Here is a 13001-nt window from a genome sequence, read left to right as displayed (position 1 = left end):
AAGCTTTCAAGTCACACAGAAGTTTACAGCCTGCATAATTTGACCCATCCAGCAATGGGTTGATTAAAAGTTCTTTCTGTGCCTTTAAATTTTTGTAACACTTTGTTTGGGTGGAGAGGGGGGGAAATAAGATATTCCTTTCCTGTCAAACTCCTGACACACAGGTCCTGAGCAGTTAATGGGGAGGTTTTTTCTATTTCTATTTAAGGAAGATATGGCGGAGTGATACTTGGGCCACTTCCACTGTTTACACTTGGATCTTTATCCACCAGCAAAAAGGGGACAATTTTATCACCTGTGGGACTTTTTAAATTTTTGAAGAGAGAGCTGTGGTTAGAAGATTTCCCTGCTGGAAATCCAGGTGAAGGTTTAAAGGCTGTGGAAAGAGAGGACTGTGCATAGTTGGTTGTCTGCTAGTATTCTTCACCCTGAGAAATTTTTCTTGACAGTGGTTGCAGTCTAACCTACCTCTCAGGGTTGTTGTGAGGATAAAATGGAGAAAGGAGAGGGAAAACGATCAGATCAATAAATGCTGCCCTTCTCTCGATTCAGAGCCAAGCACTCTGGGCAGAAACGTTCATATTGATTTTTTATTCTTGAGAATGCATGGCCTAGTGCTGTACCCCTGGGCTTTAAAAAACGCAAGCGGAGTAAAACTATCCTGAACTTGCGGATAGTTTTGCAAAACGACGCCCTATAGCTCTCTTTCTCTCTACCCCCTTTTCGCCTCCGTTGTTCATTGACAGCGTGAATTGCGAGACGGTCCCTAACTGGAAAAGGGAGGAGGGGGGAAATCCAGCCCTGGGTAGGCTGAGTCTCCGCTGTCATCCATATATGGGCATGCCCCAAACTTGCCTTTGTGATTGGCTGCCAGGCTACATGCATATGTCTGTCAACAAATGGCAGCGACTGGCTGATGGTGTGTGTGCGCGCGAGCCTGGACGGGGGGGGGAGTTGCAATCTAGTGGATTCGGGGCTCCTATTGTATTGCGGGGGGGGGGCATAAAAGGGGCCGGTGGAATGGGGGTGCTGGCCCTTTAAGAGATCAAGCAGCCCCCTCCCCAGACAAGGGGGGGGCTTTGCCAAGAAAATCCACAGTTTTTGTACCCCCCCCACAGTTTTCGCTTGCACTGAATCCTCCCCTTTTCTCCTTGTTTGCAAAAAAAAAAGAAAAAAAGAAAGGCTCTCGTTTGCAACCTGTGGATTGAATTAAAAACAACAACAACACACATTTATTTTGTTTTTCAGGCCCCCAAAGCAGGGATGTAGGTGGCAGCGGGGGAGACCTTCGTTCTTCAGATAACAATCTCCCCCCCACACCCACACTTTGGGATTACAGGTAAGAAAACTGACCTCTTTTTGGGGGGGGGAGGGAAAGAGCCGCGGGGAGCGGGGGTCTTTTGCGCCTGGCTGGTGTGTTTGTTTGCATCGGTGCCTGGCACCCGATGGGTGTCAGAGGTGGTGCTGTATTGCGTGGGGGGGGGGGCGGGAGGCGGTTGCCCCCGCGGGAGCCTTCGGTGCAGAGCGCTTCCCCCGCCAGCGGCGGGTGCAGCGGGACCACGCGTGAGTGGCAGTGCGGGTGTGCTCACACGCCCACCCTCTGCAATGCTCTTGGAAGGCCCTGTGGAATCGACTTCGAGCCCCCCCCCCCCCAAAAAAAAAGATCAGGGTCACAGGCAGGAAGGTCGGCCCAGATGCCGCGGGGGCAAGACCCCCGCCTGACCTTTCTTCCTCCCTTGCAACTTGGTTGCACTTTGGTGAGTTGGGGTGGGAGGAGATGGAGAAACTGGGAGGCCATCTGTTGGCCTCTGCCCTTCCTGCCTCGTGCTGTCCAGTGGCACCAAGTCCCCAAAACGTGGCCTTCTCAAAATGTGGATTTTTAAACAATTAGGGTATTTGCAAAAAGCCATTAATAGTCCTAAAACAGAACTAAGGCAAAGTATGCATTTCCTCGTGTGTGTTCAGGGTGATCTCCTTTAGAAAATATCTGCTTTTTCCACAGAATTTTATGACTAAAATATCGCTTGCCCCCCACCCCAGTTGCTTCAGAGTTGAAGCCAACTTTGCAGTGGGCAGGGTCAGAAGAAATTTGGGGAGAGGGAGAAGCGTTTGGGTTGTGGGTGGGGGAGAGTCAGGTGTAGAAACAGATACATATTTATTTGCTGATAAGCACTTAGAGGTAGTTGTCGCCACAGGGCCAGGGCAGGCAACTTTCCACCCGGGGCTGCGCATCAGTGCGCTTCTCTGTTAGGTCTGATCCTCACCAAGGTAGTTTAAATGGGCCTCAGGGGCTGTTCTGTTTCAAACTTCAGGAAGTGGTTCATGTGGCAGAATTCCTTTGCCTAGGAAACGGACCTCTCAGGGAGAAGATTAGGCTGGACTAGAACACTTTGCCTTGACTTGCTACCTTTCTGTCTTAGGCTGGACTAGAACACTTTGCCTTGACTTGCTACCTTTCTGTCTGTGGGGAGGTTAATATGGAACTGCATTAGGCCACGGGAGCCCTTCCCTCCTCCAGTTTGTAGATGGTTCAGACCAGAATCAGGTTTACCATCTTGTTCAACATTAGTTCTCAAGAGTATATCCCCACTAGTCTGTTTCCTGCTGCCTTTACCCAATAGCCTGGTTTCCCCGGTACCTAAAGTGCAGTTGCTGGGGTCTAAGAATCATTAATATAGGCTTACGTGTCCACAAACCTATTTTATTTACTTCATTTATACCCCACTTTTTCCCCAAGGGGGGACCTAGAGTGGATTACAATATTCTCCCCTTCTCGATTTTATTCTCACAACAGCCCTTTGAGGTAGGTTAGGCTGAGAGCATGTGACTGGCCCAAGGTCACCCAACAAGCAGGCTCCCTTGACCGAGTGGGGATTTGAACCTGGGTACTAGATTCTCCTGTCCCCTCCCGCTGGAACCGCATAGGAGGAAAGTATTGCTTCCCCCTCCTTTAGGGGCTGCCATAGTGGCTCTCTGTTCTCCTCTCAGATCTATTTGCATACCTAGCACCCAACGCCATGTGGAAGAGGTCCAGTAGCAAAGGGTCATGAAAAAATGCAGGGCGTGCCAAGACGAGCAGGCCGGCTGCTCCAGAAACATTCCCAGCATTTGCGATCTCTTTTTGTTAGCCTGTAGTCTTTTTTGTCTTGTTCTGTGGAAGAGCTCATACATGTGCAGTGGGAAATCGGCGCAGAGGTGTGCCTCTTGAATAAGTGCTATCCTTGTGCTTACATTCTGCTTCTCTTCAGTAAGTGCAAAGGTTAAAAACAAACCAACAGAGTGCCGAGCTGGAGAAAGTCACCTTTGTTCCGTAAACTCCCTGGGCAAGGTGGTGGGTCGTGATTTTGAAGAGGGGAACTCTGGGAGCACAATTCCCTTTAATCCTGTTTTCACAGCCCTGATTGTTCTAGTGCCATGAGAGAGGTCCCCCCCTCCCCAGCCCGTGCGAGGAGGGTGGCTTGCCGAAGCTTGTGCTCGTGCTCTGATCCGGTCCCAAAGCTCCAGCTGAAGCCAGAGGAACAAACTCATTTCAGCCCTTTTTGTTCTATAACCTCTCTGGGGCATGAAGAATTTTTGAGATTTCTTGGGGGGGGGGAAGGGTGTGGGAAAAGGGGGGAGTGAAAAAAAGGGGGTGGAAACAATCTGAATGCTTAGTGTTTGATTGGTGCTTTCAAGTGTACGTCTGCTATCTTTCTGTGATCCTTGATAGCAATCCTGGAAGGTAGGCCGTTGTAAAAATGACTAGAACAATGTATGTCCAGTGCTTCGGATGCTCTGAAAAACTATTGAATTACTAACCGTTTAATTATTATTAAATACATTTGTGCTGTGGCTACAAGACTGAATTGGTTCAAATCTCTCCTCTGCCACAAGTTCTTTAGATGGCCTTAGACAAGGTCTGTCTCTCTCTCACCCCGTGTTCCCCATCTGGGTAGGATAGTATCCTACATTCCAAGGCTTCTGAAAGGATTAAAATATAATGTTTATGGCTGTGAATTAAAATATTAGCATCTCAAGTATAGAAAGGGCTTTCCCAGCGCCTGAAACCCTCCAACTAGAGATTCCAAAAATAGAATCTGTATCTTCCCAGGTGTTGGTTACTAAGCAGAAGCTCTCCCACGGGGCCGCATCCCCTTCTCCCACGGTTTGCCTGGGCCTAATAGGCTGATGTGAGATGATTAGGGGAGCATCTTCCCTATGAGGAAAGTCTGAAGTGCCTGGGACTTTTTAGTTTAGAAAAGAGACAACTGGGGGCATGATCAAGCTTTATAAAATTATGCATGGGGTGAAGAGAGTTGACAACGAGAACTTTTTCTCCTTCTCTCAAAATACTGGAACTTGAGGGCATTCAATAAACCTGATGAGCAGTAGATTCTGGACGGACAAAGTACTTCTTTACACAGTGTGGGATTAAAATGTAGCATTCATTGCCAGAGGATGTAGTGATGGCCACAGGTTCAGATGGCTTTAAAAAGTGATTAGACAAATTTGTGAAGGAGAGGTCTATCAGAGGCTACTAGCCACGGTTACTAAAGGGAGCCTCCACATTCAGAGGCAGTCAACCTCTGAATCCCAGTGTCAGGAGGCAACATCAGTGGAAGGCCTCGGCCTCTGTACCCTGTTGTTGGCCCTCCAGTGGAACTGGTTAGCAACAGTGAGGATGCTGGACTAGATGGACCCTCATGGGTCTGATCCAGCAGGGCTCTTCTGATGTTCTTATCAGGGGAAGGCCTCAGCCTCTAGGCCCTGTTGGTGGATCTCCAGAGGAACTGGCTGGCCACTGTGTGAGACAGGATGCTGGACTAGATGGACTGCTGGTCTGATCCAGCAGGCTCTTCTGATGAATGACCGCCCTGGAACATACCCCAGAATCCTTTGCAATTTGCAGTTTCCTCAGCTGATTGGTTGTCATGCACAAAATGTGTTGTGCTTCCTGTCTTCAGGGAAGGGCTCCTTCCCCCCCTCCCAGCGCTTCTGTGCTGTGTTGTCCCCGTCCTGACGAGCTCCCCTTTCCGTGGCTGCCTCCTGAGCCGTTTGCTGCCCTGTGTCTGCCTCTGCCCTTTACAGGGTGGTAATCAGATCCTTGCTGTTGTCCAGCTTCCCTTTCTTTGGTGCTGGACTCTCGGCGTAAATTATGCAGGAAGTTGTATAGAACCTGAGCCGGCAGCCTGTGAAGGGGGCACGGAGGGCCAAGCCAAGCGCTGTCAGTGGCTGTGGGGGTTGGCCAAGGAGAGGCCAGGATGAAGGCATGATCCAGTGGATAGGTACGTACGCATGGAGGGGCTGTAGTCCAGAAAAGAGAACTCTGCCGTCCTCCGCTATTTCCCTGCCTCTCTAAAAGTTGGCAGGTTATTTGTGGCAGTCTTGAGGACCAGCAGCTTGGCAAGAAAAACAAAACAAATAGTATCGTTCTCAAGATGCAAGAAAGAAGAGCTGTGCAGGTCAAAGGAAGCAGTTTAGAAATAGTTTCTGGAATGTGCATTGATAGGATTATATACATGATAGAAGTGGGGGAGGTTATGAATAAATTAAGCATGGTGACGGCTAGATTCGAGTCCAGGAGCACCTTAGAGACCAACAAGATTTTGAGGGATATGAACTTTTGAGAGTCCACCTGATAAGGGGGACGAGCGTTCCATGATCAGCATTTCATGGCCTCTCTTGGAGTTCCTGACATTTCGTTAAGATATTGCCCATGTTGCTTTCAGGCCATGAGGACTAGAAGCCTGTGTTTTAAAATGAACGCTGATTTTCTGGATGCTAAATTCCTGTGCTAATGAGGAATTGCAGAACAGATTATTTGCTTTTTGCATTTTGTATGCCTAATAACACCTCTCTTTCTCTCCCCGCACTTCCCTAGATACCTCCCAGTCCCCAGGAGTCTCCCGGGGAGCAGGCTGTCACAAGCTAGGGGGGAGTCGCCTTCCCCCTGCCGCTTGGCCATGAGAGAGCGATGGATCAGAACACATTCTCCCACATCCAGCTGTGGTGCCCGCGGCCCTTTGGCACCTACTCCCAGAACAAGCAGTGCAGCGGAGGCCAGGTGAGGAAGACCTTTGGAGACTTCACCTGCAAAGGCAAGGAAGAGGAAGACAGTGGAGGAGAGGCCTGCTCGGAGAACACCCCGCCTGCCCCACCCCCGCCACCCCCTGCTGTCTCCCCCAGCCCCAGCCAGGTGGAGGAGGGACGGGTGCTGTTGGACACGTGGTACGTGATCAAGCCGGGCAACACCAAGGAGAAGATAGCGTTTTTCGTGGCCCACCAGTGCAGCAGCGGGAGCCGAGCGAGCGCCATGAAGGTCAAGGGTAACTGGGGGAGCGACAGCTCCAAGGCCAAGCGCCGGAGGCGGTCGCATGACCCCAGCAAGAGCAAAGCATGCCCCATCAAGGCCAAGGACGCCAGCAAGGAAGCCGAGGACGTGTGCCTTTGTCCGGAGTCCCACGCTGATCCAGGTGGCGACACCGACCTGCTCTCGGTGGCAGAGATGGTGGCTTTGGTGGAGCAGCGCACGGCATTGGCTCTGCAGAACTACCCCCGGCCGAGCCCCCCTGCCGCCCCCTCGTCCCCCATGGTTTTCGTGTCCACGGACCAAGAGCAAGGAGATGGCGGAGAGAAGAAGGCGCCTTCGTTAGGGGGCGGCTCGGATTGCAGCCGGGTGGCCGAGGCCGTGGCTCACTTCGAGTCCCAGCAGCAGGACCGGAACGTCCTGCGGCAGAACGGCTTGTGCCGAGAGGCCCCTGAATGCGTGGCCAACTCCCAGCACAGCCCTGGCGAAGTCCGCATCGCCTTCCGGATCTCCAGCAGCCGTGAGCCGCGCTCGCCCACCGAGGGCAGTTCCGGCGCTCGCCCCAACTGCGTGTTCATGAGCTGTGGGGGCTCGCCGACCAGCAACGCGGCCCGTGCCAAAGACAAGATCACCTGCGACCTCTATCAGCTCATCAGCCCTTCCCGAGACGCTCTCCCCAACAATGTGGACTTCCTACTGGCAAGTGCCTCCCCGAAAGCGGCGGATGGGTCTGGCTCGGAGCCCCCCGACATAGAGATGACTTGTGGGGAGAGTCAAGGTGGCTCAGGCAAACTGGATGCCATCCCGGAAGGGGGCCGATCCAGCGGGGAGAAGCTGGGTGGCCCACCAGGCCCCATTTCCAGGGACTGCGTATCAGGCTTCCATGTCGACGTAGTTGTCACCGGTGTGGTGGACCAGTGCGTCTTCTTCGGCAAGGACAGCACCAAGAATATGAAGGAGGAGACAGTTTGCCTGACAGTCGGCTCTCCCACCCAAGAAGTACTGTGCTCGTCTTGCGACGACCCACCTCCAGGACAACTCTTCTTCCTTCATACCCAACCCCCTCGGCCAGAAGATGGTAGGGAGGGAGACAGCTCCTTCTTGGACGCCAACAACACCAGCGACGGAGGGCCCGAGAGGCCTGACGGGTCCGGGCTGGAGCCGGCGGCCTCGGATACCTCTCTGTGCCGCCTCTATCGCCATGTCTCCCACGACTTCTTGGAGATCCGCTTCAAGATCCAGCGCTTGCTGGAGCCTCGCCAGTACATGCTGCTGCTCCCCGACCATATCATGGTGAAGATCTTCAGCTACTTGCCCACGCAGTCGCTGGCTGCCTTAAAATGCTCCTGCCACTATTTCAAATACATCATTGAGACGTTTGGCGTGCAAGCCACGGACTCCCGGTGGAACAGGGACCCCTTGTATCGCGACGACCCCTGTAAGCAGTGCAAGAAGCACTACGAGAAGGGGGACGTCTCCCTTTGCCGCTGGCACCCCAAGCCCTATCATCACGACCTGCCTTACGGACGCTCTTACTGGATGTGCTGCCGGCAAACGGACAAGGACACGCCCGGGTGCCGGGTGGGACTCCACGACAACAACTGGGTGCAGCCGTGTGACATGTTGCGGGAACGGGCCGCCCGGAGGGAGGACGGGAGGTGAGGGGCGGAGCACAGGGAGGGGAGATTTTGATGAAGGAGTCCTCTTTTCTCTCTCTCTCTCTCTCTCCTGCTTGTGCGCAAGAGGGTGTGGTAGTGTGAGTGTGGTTCATGAGAAATGTTGTTGTGTTGAGGTTTGGTTTTTTGTTTTGTTTTTTCCTGGTTGTGTTTGCCAGTTTGGGTTTGATTTCTCCCCTCTCCCACTCCTGTTACAGAAAGGAAGTTTAAGGGGGCAGGGAAAAAACCCAAGTATGAAAAAGAAAAATTTAAAAATATATAAAATAAAGAGCCACAGGTTCCCTGATCAATATGCTTCGGTGGAGGGGGAGTAAGATGGGTATCTTATCTTACCTTTGCCAGCCATTGCAGCTCATTACCAGGTTTCAGGAGATAGAGCAAAGATCCTAGAATTGATTGAATGCCAGAAATTAGGTTGTTTTCTTTGTAGTCAATAAAGCCAACTGTTATTTGTCACATGCTGCAGGACAGGTCTCTGCAAAGTACAGTTTGGCCTGAGTATGATGCTGGTTGGTGCTGCGCTCTGTTTTTGGATAGCATTCTTCTCCCTCCGCTCCCCCCTCCCCGGTACTCTTTCCTTATGAGTTTTCCGCCCCTGCAGAACTTAACAAGTCGCTGGCGAGCGAGAGGCGTCTGATTTCCTAGTGCGGCAGATCATTCCACACGTACTGAGCTTGTCCACGCTGTCCTTCAGACTGCCTTCGCTCAGGACTGCTGCCAAAGGAACTCTGGGAATTGTAGTCCGGTGGAGGGGTTCTCAAAGACCGTATCCTCAGCACCCTGGCAGAAAGACGATCCTAGGGACACAGATGCCAACTGGGTTTGTGATTGTAGTCCAGAGGGGTGCCGCTCTTTGCACTCAGGAGGTAAAGAAACAAAGCGCTGAGATGAGAGGGGGAATCTTGGCTGGCTTTCTCAAGTCCTAAACAAGTCCCCTCTACAAATGACAGAATAGCTCTCTTACAACCCCGAGATGCAAATAGCCACCAGATGAAGAGATCTGGCTCTTCCTGATAACCCCCTTCAGACCATTTTTGCCCTATCTGTGCCCCCCAACTGCCCCACCTCATAGGTCTCCCCCCCATGCTCTTCTTCACTGCCTCTTGCTCTGCCTCACTGAGCTCAGCTTTCCAGTTTCGACTCCCCTGTTCTGTCTGACCTGTCATAGGACTCCCTTGCTGTGGAATTGCACGCCGCCCAACCCTTTCTAGCCCTACGCCCACAAACCGATTCCCATTTTTTCCAGCCCGCATGCTCAACCGTTCCCACATTTTTGCAAGAACGTACCTCTCTGCCACAAACCTAAATCTCCTTTAACAGCAGAGGCCAGTCCTGAGGAGCATTCTGGGGCATGGTACCTCTATCAGGAGGGCCTCTAATGTGGAATTCTCCACCCTTTTGCCGAATGGCGATCCCTAGGGCGGGAGCTGGGGACACTTGAAACCGGTTTTGTAAAAAACCAATTTACATGTCTTGTTGGATCCCAGATGCCTGTTTGTGAGCTGCAAAAGGTTACGGGTACAACGGTGCGAATGGCTTTAACTGGAAATTCCTATGCAGGAATCGCTGGCACTAAAACATATCGGGTTGAGTTGCCCACCTTTAACCTGGGCAACTTAACCGTACCGCCACGGCTGGTTCTGCTGACAGCTAACAGTACACAGCATCGTGTGGCTCCTGCTTCTCTACTCTGCTGCTTCCTCCCCAGACTCACTCGCATTTTGCCTCAGAAGCTGACTCACTTAGCAGTCAAGCTTGAGGGATGGATGGGGAGGGACTAGGAAGCCACCAAGGCCGCCATGCTGCCGTGTTTAATCCTGCCTAGAAACTGCTGCAAATCTAACAGCCCTGCGGGGCGGGCTTTCAACCTGTTAGGGCCACTTTCCACAGGAAGGAAGGGCCCGTGTCCCCCATCACCCTGGCCTGCCCTCCTTATCCCGCTGCCTTCATGCTGGCCGCAATGTCTTAGGGCTGTGAACTCTTGAATCTTCTTAAGGGCTCAATGCTCAGGGGGTGGGGGCCCTCTTTGGCCGGTGGGGGAGCTGTCGAACCACCTGAGAAAAAGGGCTGATCTTCTACCTTTTGTTTCAACACCACTTGTATCTCTTTGCGAGGCTGCCATCTTGATGGGGTGTGAGTGCGTGCAAGAATATGGGTTGGGGGAGTGGGGGTGACTCCACGCCCAGGGCTGCTTTCCTACTATTTAAGAAAATAATAATGCCGGGGCAAAGGTGTTGGCCTCTGGAATTCCTTTGAGCTGTTGCAGGGGGGGTTGTTGGGGGGTTGATATGCTCCTGTACAAGAAGCGTTGATCATCTCCAGGATAACGTCTCTCCCAGAATTGGAGAATCTCTTATGTAGATGGTCACGATCCCCCCCACCCCACCCAATGTGATTTCTTACCAGACTGCACCGACCTGGAGAAAGTCAGCTGTCCTCTTTCTCCTCTCTGATCCACAAGACACAAAAGTTGGTCATGTCATTTCCCAATCATAACTCCAAAGCCTCAGCTGGGCTTCTGGAGTCTCTAAAGAGTCCCCCACCTTTTGCAGACTTTCTGTTCTTGATCCCATCAAGGGCATCTCCTGCCGCTCAAATACTTCCCTTCTGCGTGACTGTTGAGTTCTGGTTTATGGAGTCTTTCAGCCCCAGTTCTCAAACAGGGACGAGTGGCGGCTACTCCCTGTTTGGGGGCCCTGAATCTCCTCCTTCCACAGGCAGCCTTGAAGAGCTTTAGGCCTCTACACTGTGCATAGGTCCGCGCCCCCCATGTACACCTCTACATCAGCCTTGAATTCAGGTGTTTCTTGAGCATCCTCGTACTCCTGGGTACGGACACAGGGTTGGTATTTCCCCTCACTGCCTTCCCAGATTTGACCGGGCCTGTTTTCATCATCTTCCCATGCCACCCCACCCATTACTGAAGCTGGCAAAGAGCAGAACGCCTCCCTCTGCCATCTCCCACCCCCCTTCCTTCATTCCTGAGCACGCTGGTATTTATATGCCTGTTTTTTGTCTCTGTACATGTGTGACATTTTGAAATGACTGTTGAGTGGAGGAATTAAAAAATTAAACTGCAGGAAAAAAAACGTGATTTCTGGAGGTGGGTTTCACTTACTGCTCCTTGTCAACAGAGGGTTGACTATTTATCTTGCATTTTTGCCCTGCCTTCCAGAGGAGCTTAGAGCTGCATAACCAGTTTGCCCTTTTCTCTTTCATCCTCACAACAATCCTGCGAGGTAGGTTAGGCTGACTGGGAGAGAGTGACTGATACAAGGTCTCTGAGCAAGCTTCATGGCAGAGAGGGGATTTGAACCAGGGTCTCTCAGATCCTAGGCTGCTGTTTTCACCAGAGCAGAGTCCAGCTTCCTGCAGTGGTGTGGGGGGGGCAGAATTAAGGAGATGAGGATGGCCACTTCTATGGTTGTGTAATCAAATGGACAAGGAAGGCTTCTGCCTGTGGTAACAGCACAAGTACCAGTGATGAGATGATGCAACCAGAATTTAAATGTTTTAAAAAGTTTCCCAGACCGCTTTTTGGGATGCGTCCTTGGCATGCAGTTGAAGGAACTGCATTATCATTGGCCTTCATCTCTGGAGGGTAGGGGTAACTCTGTGTGTGCTCAGAGACAATGACGATACTTCACTCCTGTTTCTTTCAGGGCCTGGCCAGAGGAAATGCTAGAGGTTCTGTGATTAGCTTTCTGGTGCACTGGGAGGTGATACAGAAGTTGTGGGGTGCCCCAGTTCAGGGGGGAAAGGTTGACTGTTCCCTCCCCTGGAGCAGTTTTCTGAATGCAAATGTCTCTGTGGTGCTGGTATTTGCCCTGTTGGCCAGGGGAAACAGGTACTGTATGTGTTTCCTACCAGCAAATACTGGTGTGGGCGAGTGGAACGGAAGGAACATTTTAGGTCAGGAAAGCCATGGATGGGGGGAGAGACCTAAGTGAATCTGGGTCTCCAACAGCTGCTATTAACAACAGCAGAACATTTGCAGAACTCTGAAGAGACAGCATAGAAATATCCAACCCCCATCTCGTCTGGCTTGGCCCTAAGAGGCAGGGTTTGGGTCTAAGTGGCTTTGGTCGAAGAAGAGAGAATTGGACCATGCAGACAAAATTGGCAGGAAACTCTTGCCAAGGAGTCTTGTCTGAACATTCTTACAATACAGGCAATGGTGGTAACCGAGTGTGGCCCTTGACTCCATCTCTGTGCTTTTTCATTACTGCAGCACATTGAGCTTCCCTATTTTTATTTTTTTTAATGCGCAGAGAAACCTGTCACCATGTTACTGGTGCCTGGCTCGATTGCAGTCTCTTTCCTGCCAGCAATCTGAGCTGGAATCCCAATCTCATCTCTTGGCCTCTGTTGGGGCACTAATGCTGCACTCTGTATAACCACAATCGTTCTCTGCAATGATCCTTTTAGCTGTGGCAGAAGCCCAACTGATGCATCAAAGAGGCATTTGGAACAGAACATACCTGGAGCAGCATCCTCTCGGGGACCGGCTAAAAATACATCTTCCTGACTCTTGGGCTTCTGGCCACCAGAAGTCATGCTGGGACAGATGCTGACATTCTGAAGGCGATAACCTCGTCTATGGGAGATGTGCTCCTTCATTTCCTCTAGCTGTTATTTCTTTGTTGGATTCGTTTGCTTCATTTATATGTGTCTACCTGCCCCGTGGCGCAGAGTGGTAAGCTGCAGTACTGCAGCCTAAGCTCTGCTCACGACCTGAGTTCGATCCCGACGGAAGTTGGTTTCAGGTAGCAGGCTCAAGGTCGACTCAGCCTTCCATCCTTCTGAGGTCGGTAAAATGAGGACCCAGTTTGCTGGGGGTAAAGGGAAGATGACTGGGGAAGGCACTGGCAAACCACCCCATAAACAAAGTCTGCCTAGTAAACGTCGGGATGTGACGTCACCCCACGGGTCAGGAATGACCCGGTGCTTGCACAGGGGACCTTTACCTTTACCTACCTGCTCAATAGTGTAGGATCACCAAGGTAGTTTACGCAAACAATAAAATGCAATTAAATGGA

General features: G+C 51.6%; 1 protein-coding gene across 1 annotated transcript; it reads left to right on the top strand.

The window, feature by feature from the left end:
- The first annotated feature begins 5879 nt into the window (after positions 1 to 5879).
- Positions 5880 to 7994, top strand: FBXO46 (F-box protein 46). The gene has a single exon (XM_056847578.1). The coding sequence runs from the start codon at positions 5954 to 5956 to the stop codon at positions 7946 to 7948; it is 1995 nt and encodes a 664-aa protein (XP_056703556.1). The 5' UTR covers positions 5880 to 5953; the 3' UTR covers positions 7949 to 7994.
- Positions 7995 to 13001: the final 5007 nt, after the last annotated feature.

Source organism: Euleptes europaea, chromosome 3 (assembly GCF_029931775.1).
Source record: "Euleptes europaea isolate rEulEur1 chromosome 3, rEulEur1.hap1, whole genome shotgun sequence".
Classification (NCBI taxonomy): domain Eukaryota; kingdom Metazoa; phylum Chordata; class Lepidosauria; order Squamata; family Sphaerodactylidae; genus Euleptes; species Euleptes europaea.
Note: the sequence above shows the minus strand (reverse complement) of the source record. Positions and strands in the feature narration are given on the sequence as shown.